Consider the following 23,047-nt stretch of genomic DNA (forward strand, 5'->3'; position numbering starts at 1 on the left):
TATCCACTATTTGCATTAGTGTCAGAAATTTGTGAGTTTAGGGTTAAAAGTCAAAACTTTATCTCTGAGTCAAAAATTTACATATATCAACTATGAACCGAACTATATACAAATTGGAGATGGACAAAATTCCTGCATATCGGGTATAGAAGGGGCTTTTGAAGTTCCAGCACAAGTTGATTCCAAAGATGTTGTTTCAATTGGTGACTATGCATTTTATCAATGCAAAATTACTAGTATCAAACTACCTGATACGATTTTATATATTGGTGCCTATGCATTTCAAAAATATAAACTAACTGAATTTATTTGTCCAAAAAATGTCATTGAAGTCAGACAATATGCATTTAGTGATTCATTATGTTTATTTGTTGATTTTAGTCAAACTAAACTCAAAAAATTCACTAATGATCAACACTTTGCTGGTTGTAAAATCGAAAATATTCTTCTCCCAGATAGTTTAGAAGCTATTGCAGATCATATGTTTTTCTGGTCAAATATTAGAAACATAACAATTCCGAGATCATGTAAAGCAATTTATAACGGAGCATTTATATGTTGTGTGTATTTAGAAGAATTTTTTTCAGAAAGTCCTGAATTCATTGTCAATAATAAAGTTCTTTACAGCAAAGATTATAAATTTTTGCTTGGTTATCCATGCAATTGTAACATAGAGTTACTTCCAACTGTCATAGGTATTTCAGAAACCAAAGGTTTTTCTGGTACTTCTTTTGTCAATATCACTATAAATTTCCCTCTTAAGACGATTTTAAGTTATGCATTTAGATGTTGCCCTAATCTTGAATACATTGATCTGAGTTGTACAAAAGTTACTGCAATTTATAATGCAATATTTTATGAATCAAGAAAATTAAAAACAGTGATATTACCTCCGCTGCTAAGAAGTATTGATATATATTGTTTCTGCCGTACAAATATCATTGAGCTCATCATTCCTCCTGGTGTTTCTTATATAGTGCCGAATGCTTTTCAAGAAACTCAAATAACTGATATATATTATTGTGGAACGAATACTTTTGGTTCTACTTCTTTGGCTAGAACAGATGTAAAAATCCATGTTTCAGAATATTTCTCCAAATCAGCAACTAAATTTTTAGGTTGTCCGATTGTTGATAGAACATTTACATGTCCAGATTATCTATGTCTTAATTTGATCGATCAATCATTTATGGATTGCCCATCAATGAATAGTTGTATCTATAGTCATTTTTATCCAAGTATTTTGTTATATACTGTAATGATTGTAATGTAAAATGAAAAGTTATATTTATAAATTGTATTTTTATTTGAGACCTGGTTTCGGATGTTTCAAATTTCCAGCTATGAGTATTCAAGATTCCAATTGAGAAAATATCTGTAAAAATCATTAAGATCAATAAAATCTAGTAAATTATGTACTTTTGATCTTTGAAAATACTATCTTGATAGTTTTATATACTAACAAACAAATATTTTTATTTATTTTCTATACAAATAAACAACTAATATTATTAATGCATTTTTTCAGTATTTTCAGTGTTTGAAGGAGTTACAACAGCATTTACCAATTTTTGTCTTTCATTTGCTGCTTTGATCTTGTCAGCGACATTTGGACTCAGTACACCTCTAATAGCTAATTTCTTTTCTTCGTCAGTTATTCCTTCATTGTTAAGGACTTCCAAAGTCTTTTCATATGTGAATGGGTAGTTAAATGGTTTCTCTTCATCTTTTCCTGAAACATCAAAACTTGCTTCACTTGTATTGTGTATTCTTGGTCTCAGTCTTGGTCTTACAACAGGCAATCTCAGAGTTTTGAGGATATCTGATGGATTTTCATCAACAAGAGAAAGAGCTCCCAAAACAGACATCAATTGTTTGGATTCGATTTCTTTCCACATTCTCTTATTTGCTTCCAATCTGGATATTGATTTCTGAGTGTTTTGAAGGAGATTCGACAAATGTTTCGTGAGTTTATCATCTGTAGATTTCTCAAGTGCAACTTTAGCTTTATCAAGCATTTGTCTCTTTCTCTTTTGCTCTGTAACAATTCTTTGCATCTCGTTTTGAGCATTCTTTATACGTCCGAGAGTTGTTGTTGCTGGCTTTGCAGCTCTCTTGAGTCTGTCTATTTCTTTCCTCATCGAATTTGCTTCGTCATTTCTTTGGTCGAGTTCTTGCAAAGCAATATCAAATCTCTGTCTCAAACTATCATATTTGATACTTGTTTTACGTGTTGTTTCATCGGATCTCAACATATCCAATTTAACTCTTTGAAGTTCTTTCTGGAGATCTGACAACTTCGCATTGAGTTCGTCAATTGTCTTATCTTTCTCATCGAGTTCGTTTTGTTGTCTTGCATTCTTTTCTCTGAGTTTTGAAATGATGATTTGGATTTCGCTTAAATCTCCTTTTTCATTTGATTCCGGTTCCGCTTTCTTTCTTTCAGCCCATGTTTCTCTTTGAACAGGGATGATGATTGGAAGTCGAGGACTGTTCATTGTTGTCTTTGGCAGTTCGTACTGTATACGCGTGATCTTTACCGCGTCAACATCATCATCAAATTCGTGGCCAGGACGAGGCGGAGTTGTCGTAATTGTCTGGAAAAGAGGGACAGGAACTCTCCTGTAATTATTTACAGTTGGAGGAGGAGATTGTCCTTTAGGAGATGTAGGCATCGTCTGAGGAACTTGGTTTCCAAGCTTGTAATTATCAATTATTGGCTCCAAAACAAGAGGTTTTGCATTAACAAACGGAGATTTCGTGAAATTCTTAACTGCAGGACGATATCTTTGTGGTTGATTTCCTTGTTTCATGTGGTTTCCATTTGTTGGAGCATCTCCGATTGCGAGCTTTGAGTTGTCTGTTGTTATTGCATGGCGTTGGATAGAAGTCATAGGTCTTGGTTTGTTCTTCTGTTGTGGTTTCTTTGGCTCGATAACTTGAGGAAGTTTTGTCTTTGATTTTCTCGACCAAATCGGGTCATGAACTTTTCCTACAGCTTGGTTTCCGAAATCTTTGATGTTTACAAGATCTGATTCTCTTGTTGATTCAGCGATTTCTGCGCTAAACTCATCTTTATCTTCTTCATTTGACATATCAACCCATTGTTCATTGGAATTATAAAGGGAATAATCATCAGATTCATCAGCGAGGCTTATATTTTCAGAGTTCTCTTCTGTCTTAGGAGTATTGTTGTTTGTTGTTGAAGGAGTTTCAATTAACTGTTCTTCTTTTTGTTGTGGCTTTTCTTCTGGTTTTTCTTCAACTTTTGGAGGAGTTTCTTGTTTTGGTTCTTCTTTAATTTCTTCCTTCTTTGGCTCTTGAGGGATTTCAAGAGGAGGAACTTCCTTTGGAACTTCTTTTTGTTGTTGTGGTTCATTGACATCTGGTTGTGGTTTCTTTCTCACGAGTTTAAATGTTGTTTGCGTTCCAACCATTGTGTGAGGAACCTTCGATCTGAAATAGTGTCCGAAAGAGTACTTGATCTGTAGATCTTCAAGTTCGTTCTTTACTTGACCTATTTCTTTCTTCTGGTTTCTAATTGTGTCTTCTAATTCTTTGATTTTCGTTAAAAGTTTCTCATTGTTTCCTATTGCTTCTTCAAGTTGTAATCTGTTCTTCATTCCTAATTGTTCATTGGCCAGTTTCTCAGCTTTCATTGTTTCCAAGTCGCTTTCGTGGAAAAGAGCTTGTTCATCTTGTTTTCTGACTTGTTTTTCAAGTGCTTCTTTCTCTTGAAGCAAATTTTCATATCTTTCTGTATCTTGTCTCATTGCTTCTTCTTTTGCGGAAATCTGGTCTTCCAACTCAATAACTTTGTTCTTCTGCATGTCTCTGTCAGCTCTCATTGTGTCAACCATAGATTGCAATGTGATAATTTCACTTCTGATTGCTGTAACAGTGTCTACAGGTGATGCAGGGTTATCAACATGATGCAAAAGTTCTTTTAATGTTGCAATTTGTGTTTGGTACATTGATATTGTGCTTGAATTAGTTTCTCTCTCTTCATCAAGTCTTGTCTTGAGTTTGGCGTAATTCTGAGTTAATGTCATGTTCTTTTGCTGTTCGTTTTCTAAGTTTTGTTTCATTTCTTCCAAATCTTTTGTCATTTTTCCGAGTTTGTCTTTCAACTCAGGAGAAACAGAAGTATTCTCAGAAACAGTTGGAGACATCTGTGGAGAAACAACTGGTTTCAATCCTGCAATCAGATTCTGAACAGAAATTCTAATTCCGTCAATTGTTTCTTGCTGAACTTTTTCATCATTTTTAATCTTTTCTTCAGTCATATCGAGTTGTTTTGTTAATCTATGATATAACAGTTCATCATTTTCACTTAGATTAACTTCTAAAGTATTTACCATTTCAAGAGCAGTCCTGATCTTCTCAATTACCGTGAATTGGTCGGATTTTTCTTGACCACTTTGATACAAAGATTGTAATTCTTTTTGTGACTTATCAATTTCTTGTTGCAAAATTGCTTTTGCAGCATTCATCGAGTCATTTGATAATGACTGAGCTTTCTTCTTCGATTGTCTAAGAACAGTTAACAACTGATGTTGCAATAAGTTAAATTCATCAAGTTGATCTGTGTTCTTTTGAATGTTTTTGTAGGATTCTTTCATTTGAGAAATGAAAGATGTTTGTGCATCATTTATTGTTCCTGTGGCCATCATAAATGACTCATAAGCTGAGCAATCACTTCTCAATGTTTCTCCAATTTCTTCTTCGTTCTTTCTGTATTCATTTATGAATCTCATGTTTGCGGCCATTAATTGGATTGATTTCGTAAATGGATCATCGACATCGGACATTTCATTGGAAAGATCAACTTTGATCTTTGTAATATTCGCTCTTTGGTTAGGATCCCTTGCTTTCTTCTCTTGTTTAGGTTTCTCTTCTGGTTTTAGTGTCACTTTTTGTGGAGATTGTTGAACTTTTTGAGGAGTTTGTTGTTGTAACTGGAAATTCGTTTCTGTTGAGGCTCTTTGAGATGGCAAAAGAGATGATTGTGAAGCTTCTCTTTCTCTCAACCTGTTTTCATTCTGAGAGACGATTCTATAAGCAGCTTCAAGTTTTTTTAATTGGCTTGTCAATGACTCTATTTCTTGTTTGTTTGCAGCCAATTGTATGTCTCTTGATGCAATTTCTTTTGCGTTTCTTTCGCGTTCAGCAACAAGTTCAGGATCTATCCAGACAATTTTAGAATTGATGTCCATTTGTCTCTCGAAAGCATCATTCAAAATATAGTTAGGAACTAAACTGAGAGAAACAGAAATTCCTGGAATGTAGATCGAATCAAATGATGCAATATCTCTATCACCATTATATCTGATGATTCTTGCTGCTGCTTGTTGTGTCATGGAAACAATTCTCTGCATAACACCGTAATGGACTGAATCAGAGATATATAATTGAGGTCTTTCGATCTTAACACTCTTCCTACTTCTTGTGGAACGAACAGAAATATATTTCTCTGATTCTTCGCTTTCTTCTTCAACGTGAACTGATTTGGCAGATCTGGCGGATTTTTGTAAGAAAACAGGATTATTTATATACATCAATTCTGGTTTCTGCCATTTATCTGTTAGATCAGGAGCTTCGTCAAAGACAGGAATGATCTGCATTGTATATCTTGGAACTTTATCAATCTGTTTGAAGATCGATCTTTCCAAAGAAATCGAAGGAGGAATAGAAATAGTTGCCCGACCATTTAATTTTGTGGCTTCTTTGATGTCACTTGCTCTTGCAACTGTTTTAATCGTAAGAGTTCTTCCACTGTTCTTCGGTGATGTTGCAGATGAATTTTCACCTGATTTTTGTACATCACTCTTTATATAAGGCATTTTGAGGGTTGGTCTAGCCTTGATTTGAACAGTGTGTCCTCCATTTAATTGTGGCAAAACAGGAGTAGATCTAACAGGAGCAATTCCATCTCCAGTCTTTATTAATGAAAGACTGTTATTTTGGGAGCTGTTGAGGGATTGATGGACATTCTGGACTTCTTCGAGATATAAAGTAATTGGCTTCAATATGTTTTGATTGCTGATTACTTCGTCATCTTCGTTTTGACTCAAATTGAACATTTCAAATGTTTGAGAAGGTTCAATTGATTTCGGCTGGTTTTGAAGAGAAGCTCCAGAGAAAATGAATTGAGGAGTTGACCTCATTAAACTGAAATTATGTGGTTTCAATGTTATTGGCTCTTCACTCAATGGTGGTTCTTCGAATTCGAATTTATCTTCTTCTTCCTCTTCTTCAACTTTTTCTTCTTCATTTTGAGGTAAAACAATTGAAACAGGTTCTTGAATAACTGTCTCAAGTTTAGGCTTTTCTTCCTCTTCTTTATTAGGTTCTTCGATTTTGAGTTCTAATTTCGGTTTTTCTGTTTCATTTTCTGTCACTTTTTCTGTTTCATTTTCTGTCACTTTTTCTTCATCTTTTTTGACTTCTTCTTTTTGTTGAATTGGGATTTCAGGAAGAGAAGGTTTTTGGTTAAGAATTGCAGGTTTCCTTTGTTTCTTCATCTTCGGAGGTAAAGTGAATATTACACAAGAATCTTTCTTACCTAAAAATGCAGTTCTCATTTCCATTTCTTGTTTATAATGTTCAATCAACGCGTCTTTAACCATGATTTCTTGTTTGAGATTATCTTCCAAGTCTTTCATTGCTTTTGCTTGTGCTTGCTGATCTCCTTTCTGCATTGACTCGTAGTATTTCAGACGAGTTTTAAGAGCTTCAAGTTCTTCAGCACCTGTTGAATCCATGCCTATTTTCTGGAGTAAATCATCTCTTTCGTTTTTAAGTTTTGTGATGTTTTCTGTCAAAATTCTCATTCTTTCATTCGCTTCGTTAAGAGAAACAACTTCTTCAGATGTTTTATCATTTTCTTCCAATTGATCATTCATTGTTTGAACTGTGTTAGAGATTTGATCCAATGCTTGTGCCAATGTAAGTGTTTCTTCGCCATCAGCAACTATTTTTGCTATTGTTTCTTGTAATTTTAGCAGCATTCTTCTGATGTCAATTTGGTTTTTAATCGTCATTGAGTCAATTTTATTTTCATAGAAATTCTTTTGTTTTTCAAGTGCCCATTTGTTTTGAGATTCCAAATCATCCTGTAGTGTTTTGACTTTCTGGTTGTAGCTCTCCATGATCCTCTTGAGTTCAGCTGGATCAGCACGAGGGATAATTGCTGTAAACATGCTTTTTTGCTTGTCTTCTTGTGGAGTTTCTAATCCATACCTTGCTCTGATGTTTCCAAGTTCTAATTCTTGTTCTTTTACTTTAGTTTGGAGCTTGGAGTTCTCTGATTCAAGGATCTTCATGTCATCTGAGTACTTCTTGGTCTCTTCTAATAGTTTCTTTTGATATCCATCATCTAATTCAATCCTCATTTTGGAAATTTCGTAATCCAAAGATTGCTGGGTATTAAGAATCTCTGTTTCATGATTTTGATTGATGATTCTGATCCTGTTTTGGAACTGTCTTTGTTCTAATGACAGTTTTCCACTCCATGATCGAATCATTGTTTCCATATTCTCATCATACTTCTTCTTTTGCTCAGCAAGCTTCTTCTCGTATTCATCTATGATGGATTTAAGAAAGTTTGAGTTATCTATGGCTTTGTCTTTCTCAGATAATTGTTCAATTAATTTTGATCTCTCGTTTGCGTACTTTTGACGTAGCATAACTGCTTGGTCATCTAATGCTTGCCTTGCTTTGATTAATTGGTCCCTTAAATCATCTTTTAATTTCATAATTTGGGTCAAATAATTTTCTCTTTCAGATTCTGCCAATCCTGAGTCTTTTGATGGTGAAGATGGTCTTGGAGATTTGGATTTCGCTTGTTCGACTTCTAAAAGGTTGATATATTTCTTTGTATCGGCTTGGGATTGCAAAAGTTGCTGATTTAACTCATCAATTTGTTTTTGCAATAAAGCGGAGTTGCCTTTCTCTTCTTCGGTCTCATTACGTGATTTCCTGAGATCTTTGTCCAATTGGTTCAACCTTTCTTCCAGATTCTTGCATTTCGCTTCAATTTCGAGTTGTTTGTTCAAAGCATCAGCTTCTCGTTCGAGATTCTGTGATTTCTCATATGAGCTTATCGAAGGAACTCTATGTAATGCTTGAGCAGCCCTTTGTTGCTCTGATTCTTGTAATTGAGCTTTTAATTGAGTAATTTGAGAGCGAGCTTGTTCAAGTTGTTTAACAGTATTTTCTAGAATCTTCATATTTTGCTTCATTTCATCAATATCTGCCTTTTCTTGCTTCTTTTTGTTATTTTTCGCTGTAATTTCCTTTTGAAGTTCTTCGTTTGTTTCTTTCAGCTTAGCAATATCCATATCTCTCTTTACAATGATTCGTTTGAAGTCAGTAACATGCCTCATCCAGAATCCAGTTACATCATGATGTAATGTCGAAGCTTTTTCAGCTCTTTCGATATTTTCGGCAAATATCTTTTCTAAACTTTCTAAAAATACATGAGGATCAGGCGCTCCTTCATGACTTTTTGCTTCATCGGATAAGAAAGATGTATTTCCGCGTAATTGATAAAAAGCGTTCTTTAAAGACTCAAGAAGTTGAGTCTGTGTATCTCCTACTTGATTTAATTCATTAAGGAATTGAACAACAGACGTTTTTTGGTTGCTAAAAAGATTTGGTAAGTCTTCGAGTGTTAATTCATCGGCAGAAACGTTCTCATCTGATATTTTTTGTATTTGGAATACAGCTTCGCGATCTAATTCTTCAAATTTATCGATTAAATTTGTAATTTTTGAAGATGCTTCAGACATTTGAGATTTGTTTTGTGCTCGTTTATTTTCTTCATCCAATGTGATTTCAGTTGAAACATTTTTACTCTTCTCTAAATCCTTCCAGATGTCTTCTTCTTTATTTTCGTTATAATACCATCCTGACGGTAATTTGTCTTTTGGCATTTCCTGAACATCCTTGCTTGCAATGAGGGGTCGCAGGCGTGCTAGGCCCGTTTTAGTTGAGGCCCCTTTTTGCATTCGAATTTTTCGAAAATTTTAGACAATGATGAAAAAAACGTTCATGAAATTTTAGCTCAATTATTTTAAATATTTGAGCTTCGGATGCAAAAGTTAATAAAAATGTGATAGTGATTGGACAGAAGTAAACATCTGAAAAAATCAATGAAAGATTTGTTAACTTTTTGGCTCATGCTCATGTAAATGACAAGATAAATAATAAACTAGTCTAATACTAAATGCAAAACCGTATTGGAACCTTAATAATTCCATTGAATAAACAATTTTTGCATTTCAATTTGTAAAATTAGCAATACTTAAAGAATATAATCTATAAACACAAATAACAACAGATTTTTTATGAAATAATTTTACTATTTTTTACCAAAAAATGATGCAATATCAGCACAACATTTGGGACGTGGGATTTGGTTTGCTTTAGGCTTTCGTATATCAGAAAACGATACTTGCTTTTTCTCTGGAGTTGGTTCTTGTTTTGGCTTGTGTTCAATTTGGATTTTCTTGATTTCGTCAATTAGCATCTTTTGTATTTCTACTGGAATATAGTGTCTTAAGATTCCCCAAGCTAGTTTAATAATTTGTTCATCTGGTAGTGAGTATTTCTTCATTAATATTGAGATGATACTATGGCATCTATTTAAAAGCCAGTTTTTAGTCTTTTGTTCGCTGAAACGAATTAAAATTTCATCATTTTTTTCTAATTGGGCACAGACTTTGGGAAGATAAGGAATTACTAAATTTTGTAGCTTCTTGTATTCATTTTGGTGGAAAAAAGATGCTGTACTGTTATAACTATCTCTTTTTTCAAATAATTTAGGAAGAAAAACAAAAAGCGGATGTATTTCATTTGCAAATAAGGCAGACCCATCTGCAATAGCAAAATTATTAAAGAAAAAGGAGCAATAATATCGATCGACTAATTGAATTTCGTAGAGTTTGTTTTCTGATAGAATAAAGTCATTAGGTTTGGAATTCCTGGGATGTGGTAATGTTAGAATCTCTAAATCTTCCCCAAAAGACTTTGGGAAAAAAGCGAGCTTGGTTGATTCAAATTCAAAAATTTTTATGTAAAGATTTTATTACGATAGTATGTGAAGAACTAGTGAAATAGTGCTTGATGATAAAAAATTATGAAGTTTTGAAATCCATAGAAAATATTGCATAGCCATATTCATCAAGAAGAACACATGTTGCACAGTCCATATCGGCGATTCTCGAATTGCTCTGGTCAACAAATTAGGTTCGAAATGCTTAGCGTTTGAAAACAAACCGATGATGCGTTCTGAATACGAAAGAACACCAAAAAGCGTTCTAACAGTTAATATTTGCTGAGTAACGTACATTGGACAATTTCTGGTGTGAAGGAACATGACTTCATGCTTTATCCTCTTGATGTTTCATCATTTGAGATCAATGATGATGAAGAAGAAGAATTAGCATTGATTATTGTTAGAAACTCAGAGGACGCACAACTGATAAGCCTTTATCAAAATTGCATGCTTATGATCCGGCAAAGAAATCACAAAGGAATTTTGTATTAATAATAGAAAGAAGATTTAATTAGTTAATATGATTTAGTTTATTTATATAACACATAAATGTAAAATTAATTTGATTCAACCTGTTTCTCTTCAGCAGGCTTTTCTTCAGGCTTCTTTACTTCTGGTAAATCGATAGGCTCTTCCTTTCCATCTTCTATGATTGTTTTGAGCCTGGACATTTCCTCGATGTTTCCATGAGGAAGATCAGGCTTCAAACCCTTGATTTTATCACCAGCAAGAAGTGCAATCTGCTCTAGATCCTTCTTAACTTTCTCATCTTTCTTAATATACTTTAATATTTCTGTATTTGCCTGGAAAGCATCTAAGAATTTGCCAAGTTTAAAAAGACAGAAAACCTTTCTAGAAAGTAACCTAACTTTAAGGATACAAATCTCTTGACTGACAATTGGATCGTGAATTAAAGCCAATCCTTCATTGCAATCTTGTAAAGCGAATTCGTAATATCCAAGTTTCATTCTTGCAAGAGCTCTGTTTGAAAATGCAGCGCAAAACTGACGATCGCTACCTTCAATTGCTTTTGTATAAGCATTGACGGCAGATGTGTAAGCGCCATCCTTGAAGAAGGTATCTCCGGAGTCTTTCATCCATTGGGGAGACATATCTCCTTTTTGTGGAGAAATAAATTTTCTCAAAGGACCATCGTAGCGAGCTGCAAGGTTCTTAAATGTAGGTGTATGTGTTGTAACGCAAACTTGTTTACTTCGTGTTGGTGCAAGTGGCTGTTCATTGATGTTTGGTTCTTTAATATCATCTTCAGGAAGATATTTGCCTGCAAGTAAGTCTTGAGCGTACTTTTTCTCTTCTTCAATACGTTCTTCGAGAGTTTTACGTTGCTCTTTTTCGATATCCCATGATTTTTGTAAAGATTTCTTCTTTTCTTCCTCTTCTTCTTGTTTCTTTTGCGCTGCTTTCTTACGTTCGTATTCTAAAAGTCTTTCTAAAGATTCTTCTTGTCTCTTTTTGAGTTCTTCCGGTCCAGGAAGTTCCCAAGGATATTTTTTCCATTTTTCAGGTTCAACTTTTCCAATATGAACAACTAATTCTTGACCTTTTGCTGATGCAATTACATTTGTCACTGAAACAAATTCAGGAAAATTGACAATTAAAAAATATGGACTTAAATTGAATTTTGCGTATAAATCTGCAACGACAATATCACACTTTGATGCTGAGTGACCTTTAAAAACTATTTTAATCACAACTCTGTCTGAAAGATCTGTGATTGTATAATCTGGATGCAAAGAAGTCATTTTGTGCACGTTATTAATTTCCGGAAAATCGCCGGATAAATAAACATGATATCTATGGTGAACTTTATATATTAATCTAGAATATTTATTCGAAATGCTATGGTTCTATGAGAGATTTTTAATTTTTTTAATAATTTTGATTCATCTTTATCATTTTGTAATCATTTATATTAGGAATAGGTTCGCATGAGAAAATATAGAGAATATCAAAGTGATGAAAGGTACATCATTCTCTTTCACATTGTTTCAATTCATATTTCAAGCATTTCTTGCATAAAGCTCATGAAAGCTTGAAAATGCATAAAAGCGTATAAAAATAGCATCTTAATCCCTATAGTTCTTTTCTTCCTTCTTGTCAATTTTTTTCAAACGTACAGCTAAAATTGAATTTCAAATTTTACTATATTTTTGTATAAGAAATATAATGCTGAATTTGCATGTATAAAAATTTCAACGAAAATAAAAAAATTATGAAACCCCGTTCCATACAGCGACTTGCACCGAACGGGCGGGATATTAGAGAATTACCTCGCGAAGAACTTGAAGTTCTTGTTTTAGAACTAGATGATGAACTTACAAAAAGAACACAACGAATTACTTTATTAAAACAAAATCTTAAAGAAGCTTCAGCAAAAACAAAGAAATCAGAAGAAAGAGCAAAGAATGTTGTTCTCGATTATATCAATGATCCACTTCCACTCCACTCAAATTATGGATTTAATTACGCAGGAAAAGAAGCCATGGAATTTATTGCTTCAAAAGCACCAGAAGGTGTCGAAAGGAAGGACCCAAATCCTATTGCTGGATCATATAATGCTTATATTGGAGGAAATAAAAGAATTGTTTCACTCAAGCAAAAAATTGGAGAATTGCAACAACAAATCATCGATACCCAAGAAGAAACACAACATTTAATCGAAAAAAGAAATAAATTAAAAGCAATTTTAGAAAATCTTCGTTATAAAGAAAATGAACCATTCAAACATAAAGGACCAATACCAAAATCTACAAAAACAAAGAGACAAGCCACATTTGCCAAATGTCGCAAGCTTCTTCAGCAGTTAATTGCAAACGAAAAAGATCCATATCGTAGAGATTGCTATAGATGCTGCTACTATTTACTTAAACCAGATGATAGAACCGCCTTAGAGTTATTCTCACAATTATACGACCCAAATCTCGATCAGGACACTCTAAAAGAATTACAAGATATATTAAACGACAGGAATGCACATGTAGCCATTTTGAAGGAACAATACAAACATTTGGATGCCAGACAAGAAGCTCTTCGTAATGCATTCCTTTCTCTTAAAGATAAAATGCTGGATCACGTTGTTGACAACGATGACGACATTCAAGCTCTCAAAGATAGAATAGCACAATTAGAACAGATGATTGGCAAGATTCCTGGCCTTCAAGAGGAGATTGAGCGCCTCAAGAAGGAAAGAGACGCACTTTTGGACGAAAAAGACAAATTATTCAAAGAAGGAAGCGACGAAGCCTCCAAATTGCATGCAGACATGATGGCGAAGAAAGCGCAATTATCAGAAGACAGAGCAGGCTACGACCAAGAAAGAATACAACTCGAAGAAGTCGATCAAAGGTTGAGAGAACAATATGCAACAATTGTCGAAGAATTCAGAAGATTGAATGACGAGAAACAAAAGATGGCTGAAGAATACAGACTTATACAAGCAAGACGTACAAAGATGCATGATCAATTGAACCAATTAGCTAAAGCACACATTGATGATCCAAGCGAACTCAGAGCTGTTTTCGACTTATCTCAGAAGTTTGTTTTAGGAGACTTGAACTCGAAACATGCAACAATAAAGAACGACGCTTTGTCGAAGAAAGACAAATACAGGAACTTGTATGCAGAATGCGTGAAATTACAGAAGATATTAGCAAACAAAGAGATGCAAGAAGCAGCTTACAGAGATAGGCTGAAGAGAGCCGGAGCTCCTGTTCCTCAAAAACCAGTCGTTTCTGAAGAAAAAGTTCAGAATATTCAACAGATAATAATGAATGAATCTTCAATAGAATCAGAAGAGCCGAAAGGCAAGAAAGGCTATGATAGTTCTGAGCCAGATAAAGATTCTGATATGTTCTAAATCCTTTTGTTTTTATTTATCTCATTCATTCGTTATTTTTTTTTTTTTTAACTGATACTTTATGATTAAGATTTAAATGATGAAGCATAGAAATATATTAAAGATGTACTTATTGCCATAGTTAAAGTTCTATCATATCTATTTAACTTATATTCAAAATCTATATCACATATAAACCCAAATTCTCCAAAAAATCGGTATAATATAGAAGTGAAAGCGAAAACTTCCATGGAGTCAGGGAACAAAACTTCTTCTATCATTGTTCCATAAAAAATAGATTTTCCAAGAGAACGTGTTAATTTTGCTATCGAAAAATTTGCAAATTTAATTTGAGAGCCTGAATATGCAGCATTACCAATTTGAAATAATTGTGACCCAAGGGTGATTGATTCGATCTTTGAGGATGAAAATGAATAGTCACCAATAAAAATGATGGAATCTGGAAGAGTGATATTGGTGATGTTGCACCGATAGAATGCATACAAAGATATACGAACAATAGGTTGATCATCATGCTTGTCAATAATGAGATTACCACTGAAGTTAGGATCAATTGCTGGATTTATAGATACAAGGTGATGTGTAGATGCGTATGTGTCCATCATTATTGCGTTATATATTATATTTTTAATGAAAAAAAATCTGATTCAAAAAAAATTATCACTAATTAGTTGATAATATAAAGAAAAAATATATAAATTGTATGTTTTGAGAGTATTTATCCACATTCACTCATATGAATTTCATTAAATAGTGTCTTTTTACTCCAAAATTTATTTTGAATTATTGAAATCAAAGAAAAAAAGCTAGAAAAATTTCTCGAAATTTTTATTTTTAAAAAAATTTTGGATTTTATATTAAAAACTGACACTGGGAGGACGATAGGGCTGGGATTAGAGATACCCCGCTCACTTGGGAAAAATACGGATCTATAGCTGGATCTTTCCCGTTTCCAACACAAATCTCATTATTGATAATATAGGGTGTCTAAAAAGGATTTTGCCCAATCGTAAAAATTTTTATAGAATCATTCTTTTCGTCAGCGATTTATATGCTGATATTCTCTATTGTGTATATTATAATCTAGCATTGTTTAGTATAAATATATTTTGATAGCATATTTGCTCGATATAATTTATACAATGGAAGTTTGGTATCAAATGGACAATTCTGAGTGTGTGAAAATTTGTAGAATATGATCATAAAGATTTTTTGGAGATTATTATTTCACTTAGGAAGGACACTGCTAAATTCCTTATTTCAAGTGTCAATAATATCAATGCAAAAAAATTGGCTCTGCTTCATTATACAGCATCCAATAATTGTAAAACCATTGCAGAATTGCTTGTTTCCCATTGCGAATATTTCCTTTCAAATGATGTAAATGTTAATGAAAAAGATATATCTGGGCAAAACACTCTTCATTTTGCAACAAACAAAAATCGGGAATAAACTGCCTAACTTCTTATTTTACATGGATCAAATGTTAATGAAAAAGATAAAAAAGGAAAAACCGTTCTTCATAATGCAGCATATAGTAATAGTATAGAAATAACCGAACTTCTTATTTCACAAGTGCAAATATCAATCAAAAGGATAAATTTGGACAAACCGCCCTTTGTTTTGCAGTATGTCAAAATAGAAACAGCTGAACTTCTTATTTTTTATGGTGCAAAAGAATATTATTGCTCAGAAAAAGGAGTTTTCAATTTCAATTCTTACTCCGGTTGCTTGAGAGAATTCTTCTCAGACCTGCAAGAGAAATTGATTAAAGTCACTTTTTTTTCATGACACGGAATTTTATATCTATTTTAATATGCACTTATTCCATATTAAAATAGCACGATTATATTGCTAATATTTCTTGAGTTAGGCTTTAAAAAGAGACTGACAATGACACGTAAACTCCCCTAAATTTCGTCCTCTTATTTTCAGTAACGTTATTTTTAATTATCATCAAAACTCACAGAAAACGTATTGTCTGGTTATTATAATACATCACATATTCTTTTTCGAACAAATGACGATAAAATTTTCGAAAAACTCATATGAGATCGTCATATCATATCAATTTATATATATTAGAAATATACTCCAAACTTTTTCTGAGCTTTGCTCAGAAAAATTGTTTGGAGTATATTGGAATACCAATCACTTCAAATTGTTTTGGGCATTATGATTTCATTGGAAAAGGGACCCAAAAAATTTTGAATTGATGGGTATTATTATATATATATTTGGCCGGAAGGGCAAGCGATGCCACCTGAGGCCCAAATTATAACGTTTCCGAATTGGGAGGGCTCAAATTATCTGACGGGTTCAAAATGGGTTTTGAGGGGATTTGTAAATTCGATCATACTCATTTGTGAGAATTGGACGTTTTTTACTTCAAAATATTTTTGCCATAGTGTCAAAAATAAAGTGGCTCAAAGGAATTTTATTGTTTCGGTGTGCATTTTAAAATTTATCATTAGATCGGCATCTGAACCCGTCAGCAATTTTTGAACCCGAAAATTTGGGGTAAAAACGTTATTTGATCAAATATGATTTTTGATCTAAAGTTTTCACTCAAAAATTTTCATCATATTTAAAATAATATCATATTATTAATATGAGCTATTTGATTGGCGCAAAGCGCCAATCAAATAGCGAAGAAAATAACTTTTCAAATTATCAAAAGTCAAAATCAATCTGATATCATTATGTTACATCTGATTGCAAATCATAATTCGTTGAAATAAGTTTGCCGAACAAACAGCCAAAGTTGTAAATAATCAAATATGATATTTGATGTGATATATGTCTAGACCAGAGAATGAAATATGAACAGGAGAAAGACAAGTTCTGATCATAGGCAAACATTGGACATCAAATACTATGCTCTGTAAAAAAGTACGAAAACTGGAAAAAAATTGAGAGGGGGTACGAAAAAAAAGTCTGTTTTTCCTATCGACTTAGGAATGCAGTAAATATATATCTACAAACAGACAAAAAATAGTGTATGATAAATGTTTGTAAGAGACCAAACTCCTGGTCCTCTTTTGTAAAATAAACTTTGCTAATTTTTTTAAAAAAGATAATTCAAAATATGTTTCACACTTTTTCTGAGAAGCTGCAAGCCGATAAAAAGTATGAATACATATTTTAATAGGTTCTGATACTTTTTTCGGGCTTATTTTATAAGCCCGTAAAAAGTATCAAACCTATTTTATTATTCAATGAAAATTTAAACTGCGAGACAAAAGGCGTAAGTTCACTTTTAAATTGAGAAGAAGTATTCAAAATATTCTATGAGATTCTCACAATTTCATATCACATGGTACTTACGCCTTTTGTCCCAGGTATAAAAATTCAATTTTATTTAATATATAACATAAGATTAGTAAGTAGATAGATATTATCAGAAAATTTAAATCCTCTGTTCAGGATTAGATTATCTGATATTTGATAATCAAGTAAACAGACGCTTTACCTATGGAAATAGTATCACAGTATCCCCATAGTTACAAAACAAAATAGAATCAACAATAATGAATTTCAAATTCATTCTGAAAATTTAACTACGTTAGTGATCGCATCTTTGTACTGGTAATGGCTCATAATTTATGTAGCCATTTGAGGTATTAGATAGAAACGAGTAACCCGAAAGGAAGATTTTTTTATGAAAAGTATCAAGTATATTTCGTTGAAAGACCAGCACTTTATAGTATGGTGAGTCTGTAATTTTATAGTTACAATTTGCTTGTGTGGATATTTTGAGTATTTCTGAAAATTTAAAAGTTATTAAATGAATTTTCGCTAAAAATTATTTCAGTTTATGATATTTCTTTTAATTTGATGGTAACAAAGCTCGTGTAACATGGATAATAGCCGATGGAGTGTAAATTTGAAATTAGATTTTATCTTAATTGCATGAAATTTAAACATGGATCATGCAGAGGTTTACTATACTTGCGGAACTATATGGGCGGCAAGAATTGCAAAGCCGAGCATATTGTTGCCAATAAGGCATTAAAAAAATGATGTAAACTATTCAAAATTGAATACTTACGCCTTTTGTCTCGCAGTTTACGTTTTTTTTTGACAATGTAAATGGATTCCAAAAAAGTCACTCGCTCAGGATGACAATATTTGGAATACCTACTTCAATACTCGATTTACAGGCAATGAAACTAAAAACTGTATAAACTGTAATCTTTCACCAGGAAAAGGTCAATACTACTTAGATGAGTGCGTTTTTTTTGATGACAATAACCGAGTTATCAGCTTTAGTCCTATCACCAACTCATTGTTCCTACATAATCGGTGTTCTTTTAGTAATTGCACTTCAAGATCAGAAGGAAGTTGCATTTACTACAAAATTGGCAGTAATAGTTCAATTATTCAGCGAAAATTCTGTTGTACGAAATGCAAAGGCAGAGAAGGTGGTCAATTTTCATATACAAAAGTTGGCGCAGATAACTTAAACTTTATTATTGAAAGTTCCCTTTTCGATTTAGGAAATGTTGATGGAGAATCTGTTTGTCAAACAGAGAATGGTACTGTCGTAGTTTCATCAACAAATTTCTCATCAAATAAAGCTGAATACGGCGCTGGAGATTTTATATGTGAATCACTTAAATACACAACAACATTTAATTATTCAACTGTTGTTAATAATTTAGCAACAAATATGTTTGGTGGAGTGATACATATTTTCTATAACGCTTCGATTGATTCATGTAATATCATAAATAATACTAATACACAATCAATACTTGGAGTTATCACCCATTCATATTTTTCTTTTACTGTAAAAAGTTGTTCTTTTATTAACAACATTGCTCAAAAAGGTGCATTTTTGATATATAATGTTGGCGATCATTTAACAGTTGATAGATGTTACATTGACAATTTGAATTCAAATACATTTTTTCAAAATGTAAAACCTACTAATCCAAGAGAACTATTTACTAACAAATTGATTCATTTTTCAACTGGTAATTGCCAAGCAGATTTTGCAATTATCAATAAAAGTATTTCGGAAGTTAATGAAGTTTCTCTTTTTTTACAAACTTTAGTAAACATTTCTAAATCTTCATAATTTTTTTTACATCTTAAGTGTTTGAGAATACGTTAGAAATTTGAGTTTGATATAATTAATTATATCAAATATTTCCCATTTCTTCCATAATGTTTCCCCTATACTTTATCTTGTCCAGACGACAATAATACATCCAATTTTTTCATAGGATTTGTAAAAAAAACTGAGTTAAAAAAGAGACTTTTTAAAAATAAAAGATAATATAGAATTTCAGCCTGCTAAATAGGCAATCTTATGAGTGTAGGGTTGGCCCAAGTTATAAAATCGGGCGAATCTAGGATAATATTTATGAAATACAATCCGAATAAGCTTCATCCCATTTTACTGTTATCGCCTAGTGAATGTACCTTTGGTGAGAGACAGGTTTAGGGATAAAAAAATTTGCTGAGTGGACTCGCAATTCAAACACAGTGTCAAATTTAGGAATACGGGTGTGCAGAGACACAGAAATTAAAACCTTAAACCAACGAAACCGAAGAATTAAAATTATTCTGAGATGAAGTTCCGGAAAATTTTTAAATTTTAGGAAGCCAATTTTAGAAATTCATAAATTTATTTTGAAAAAAAAATCAAGTGGCCACGCATCATAAATATAGCTATATGAATTCAATCTCAAATGATATGTAATGTTTAAGGAAATGGTGCAATTATATTGCACAGAAATATTCGATGTACAAAGGAAATATGTTATTATATTATTAGAAAGAAAAAGTAAATTGAATATGAAAGAAAGTTTTGAATTTTGAAACATGAAAAACTTTCAAAGCAAATTGGTGTTCGTGATGGTGTCATGATTGGTGTTCGAGCTGGAAGGCATCCACTCAATGTTCTAGAGAATGCATTAAAGCCGAGAAATGTGCCATAATTATATAGACTTGAAACAAACAGAGTAGGCATCCCAACAGCTTGACAATCAAGTTCATGATCACCACAATATTCGATATAATCAATACGAGCCGATATGAAAATAGAATTTCCAACAGATCTAACAGAGGCAGGGATAATTAATTTTTTAATTGAGCCATGGGCACAGAGAGAATTCGAAATAGATTGTAATGTATCCGGCAAAGTCAATTTATCAATATTGCATTCATTGAATATTTCAGGTGGAAGATTTGTCACAATTGTATTTGATAAGTCAATTTCCTTCAAATTTAGGCAATATCAAAACATTGAATTCCCGAGCGTTTCTAAACGAGCTTCGACTTTATAATATGAAAACAAACATCCTGAAAAAGCAGAGCTGTAATACTCACCTTGCTTGGTTGTTGGAGAAAGCTGACCAGTGAAATTCGATGGAACTCTGTAAACTTTTTGAAAATCACTGCTATACAAAACACCATCATAAACTACGAAGTTTGGGGAATTACTCTCAATAACAGTTAAATTTTTCAGACCTATGAAACAATAGGGTTTAAATTCCTTCAAAGATCTTGGAATAATGATTTTTCTTAAAGGGGTGAATGATAAAAATTCATAACCAAAGACCTCTAAGGAATCGGGAAGTAATACTTCTTCTAATAAAGATGAAATGAAAACAGAATCACCAATAGAATTCGTTAGTTTTGTATTGGACAAATTTGCAAATTTTATATTTGAATATAAGCGCATTTGCCTAAACTAATAAGTTCTGATCCTAGGGTAATTGATTCGATCTTTGAGGATGAAAATGAATAGTCACCAATAGAAATGATGGTGTCTGGAAGAGTGATATTGGTGATGTTGCACCGATAGAATGCATACGAAGATATACGAACAACAGGTTGATCATCGTGCCTGTCAATAATGAGATTACCACTGAAGTTAGGATCAATTGCCGGATCTTTCCCGTTTCCAACACAAATCTCATTATTGATAATATAATATGATACTTCGGATATCATTCAAGATTACAAATTAAGTAAGTCTCTATGTTTAATTACATATTTTGACTATGAATGATTTTAAATTTAGATCAAGATTTATGTTATATAAAATCGAAAAACTATGTATGATAGCTGAAAATAAAAAATACATCGTCTTATCTCGAATTTTTAGGTTGCTTATGATATATGAAGATGAGCAGGAAATTTTTTCCAAGAATAGAACTGTCACCTTTTTTAAAAAAATCAAAAATGAGTAAATTATTTTCAGAACAAAGCATGGATAGCTTGAATAGCAAACCTTTCGACGATGCGAGCTTTAATAACGAAATTCTTGTTAAAGACCTCAAAGATATCAACCAAAAAATCGAAAATTTGAAATCTGAACTAAAACTCAAGAATAATAAAGGAAGTCATCAAGTAATCAAGCGCCAGCTTGTTCAATTACTTCGTCAGAAGAAAGAAATTGAGCTTCAAATCAATGTTTTCGAAAGTAAACAACTCTCGAAGTCATTAGTTTCCTATCAACAGCCTGACAGCCACAAATTCAGCAGTGCAAATAACAGTGCAACAAGTTCTAATTCCAATTCATATAAATCACCGCTACTTCACCACAGCAATTCATCATTTACTATTCATTATGGAAATTCTCCTGAAATAGTCAACATTTTAGAAACTATTTCTGACGCGTTATCAGGTGATTTTGTTCCAACGGAAAACGAAAATCTCCAAAATGAATACGGCATTTTATTAAAAGAGTTTACAACAAACCCTATTTCCTTAGAATCCTTCTTTAATTAACTCATACACTTGATTTTGTTTGTTTTATTATTTTGACTAAATTTTAGTTGATATTCTTAAATACTGTATTCTATTAAAAGAATTCACAACGAAACATATCTCCTTAGAGTCCTTCTTTAATTAGCTCATACTATTTGATTAGGTTTGTTTGGTATTCAAAGTAGTTATGTTGAAGGGTTGTGTGACTTTTTTTGTTACATCTATATATAGACGATGCATTAAAATATATTTATTTATAAATCATTAAAAAATTAACATTAATTTTAAAATAATTTATTTTTTTATCTTTTATAAAAGAAGCTATATATAGATGATGTCAGATATTCCGCGATTAATTAAACATCATTTAAATCCTGAATGGGTTAAACTTCAATTTAAAAATGAAGATTGTGAATTATTAAATGAATATGAAAGCCAAAATAAGCTAATGAGGTATAAATATAATGATAAAGAATATTTAATTTCATGGAATCAATGGAGTCATAATCAAAGACCTCATAAACGAGAAGAAGAAATTGAAAATAATGAAATGGAAATCATTGATGACATTAAAGAGGATGGAATTCCTAAATTTTGTAGAAAAACCTTTAGAACTAAGTTAGGAGCATATAAACGTAGAGTATTAAATCCTGAATACATAAAACATTTATTTAAAAAGGAAGACTGCATTAACAGGAGCACACGCTAAGGCTGTATGTTGTGAAAATGGATGTTGTATGCCATTTATTTAAAATTTTATTCTTAATGAAATGCCACAGAAGAGACAAAAGGAACCGTTAATGATGGTTTTGATACTATGATTCAAAGAGGTGGGCACCCTTAAAACATTGATTTTATTTTTATATAAATGGATAACACAGATTTAAAAAATTTAATTGATGATTTAGTATTTAATCAAAATTTTCTTAATTATTATGATTTAAAAGCATATCTCCAAAAACATAATAATAATATAACGGGTGATGATATGGAATATTATTATCCATATATTAAAAATGAAATTTTGAAATATCATGATAAAATAATTTCTAAAATTAAAGACAAAATTAAAAATAATGAATATTCAAAGGGAAAAACTAAATCACAACTTAAACAATTGAAAGATTTCAAAAATAAAGTATTAACAGAAGAAGATATTGATGAATTATATAATTTATATAATCCTGAGCCGCAAAAAACAAAGGAACAACAGCTAAAGGAACAAAACACCCAGGTCCTTCAGACCATAAATGATGCACAAGCTTTAATTTATGATTCATTAGTTAAACCATATTCAGCCCGACTTTTAAATGAAGATCAACTTTTGGAATTCATCCTTCAACATAAACTCGAAGCGGGAAAGTATATCAAACCTTTATATACAG

The 23,047-nt window shown here is 32.2% G+C and overlaps 6 protein-coding genes across 6 annotated transcripts, besides 1 other annotated feature; 2 read left to right on the forward strand and 4 right to left on the reverse strand.

Annotated features, from left to right (window-relative positions):
* Nucleotides 1-57: 57 nt before the first annotated feature.
* Nucleotides 58-9,021, reverse strand: TVAGG3_0925570 (uncharacterized protein; the record flags this gene model as incomplete). The annotated part of the gene is made up of 1 exon (XM_001327083.1): nt 1,512-9,011. One exon carries the CDS (start codon nt 9,009-9,011, stop codon nt 1,512-1,514), a length of 7,500 nt encoding a protein of 2,499 aa, XP_001327118.1.
* Nucleotides 9,022-9,364: 343 nt separating this feature from the next.
* On the reverse strand, nt 9,365-10,063 carry TVAGG3_0925580 (uncharacterized protein; the record flags this gene model as incomplete). Its single annotated transcript, XM_001327082.1, has 1 exon — nt 9,365-9,619. One exon carries the CDS (start codon nt 9,617-9,619, stop codon nt 9,365-9,367), a length of 255 nt encoding a protein of 84 aa, XP_001327117.1.
* A 356-nt stretch (nt 10,064-10,419) lies between these two features.
* TVAGG3_0925590 (dynein assembly factor 4, axonemal family) lies at nt 10,420-11,823 on the reverse strand (the record flags this gene model as incomplete). Its single annotated transcript, XM_001327081.1, has 1 exon — nt 10,618-11,823. One exon carries the CDS (start codon nt 11,821-11,823, stop codon nt 10,618-10,620), a length of 1,206 nt encoding a protein of 401 aa, XP_001327116.1.
* Nucleotides 11,824-12,293: 470 nt separating this feature from the next.
* On the forward strand, nt 12,294-13,937 carry TVAGG3_0925600 (uncharacterized protein; the record flags this gene model as incomplete). The annotated part of the gene is made up of 1 exon (XM_001327080.1): nt 12,294-13,937. One exon carries the CDS (start codon nt 12,294-12,296, stop codon nt 13,935-13,937), a length of 1,644 nt encoding a protein of 547 aa, XP_001327115.1.
* A 51-nt stretch (nt 13,938-13,988) lies between these two features.
* Nucleotides 13,989-14,542, reverse strand: TVAGG3_0925610 (BspA type Leucine rich repeat region (6 copies) family; the record flags this gene model as incomplete). The annotated part of the gene is made up of 1 exon (XM_001327079.2): nt 14,003-14,542. One exon carries the CDS (start codon nt 14,540-14,542, stop codon nt 14,003-14,005), a length of 540 nt encoding a protein of 179 aa, XP_001327114.1.
* Nucleotides 14,543-19,330: 4,788 nt separating this feature from the next.
* Nucleotides 19,331-19,372: a mobile genetic element.
* A 1,762-nt stretch (nt 19,373-21,134) lies between these two features.
* TVAGG3_0925630 (uncharacterized protein) lies at nt 21,135-21,898 on the forward strand (the record flags this gene model as incomplete). Its single annotated transcript, XM_001327078.2, has 1 exon — nt 21,135-21,683. The coding sequence occupies one exon, from the start codon at nt 21,135-21,137 to the stop codon at nt 21,681-21,683; it is 549 nt and encodes a 182-aa protein (XP_001327113.1).
* Between the last annotated feature and the right edge of the window lie 1,149 nt (nt 21,899-23,047).

Source organism: Trichomonas vaginalis, chromosome I (genome assembly GCF_026262505.1).
Source record: "Trichomonas vaginalis G3 chromosome I, whole genome shotgun sequence".
Taxonomy (NCBI): domain Eukaryota; phylum Parabasalia; order Trichomonadida; family Trichomonadidae; genus Trichomonas; species Trichomonas vaginalis.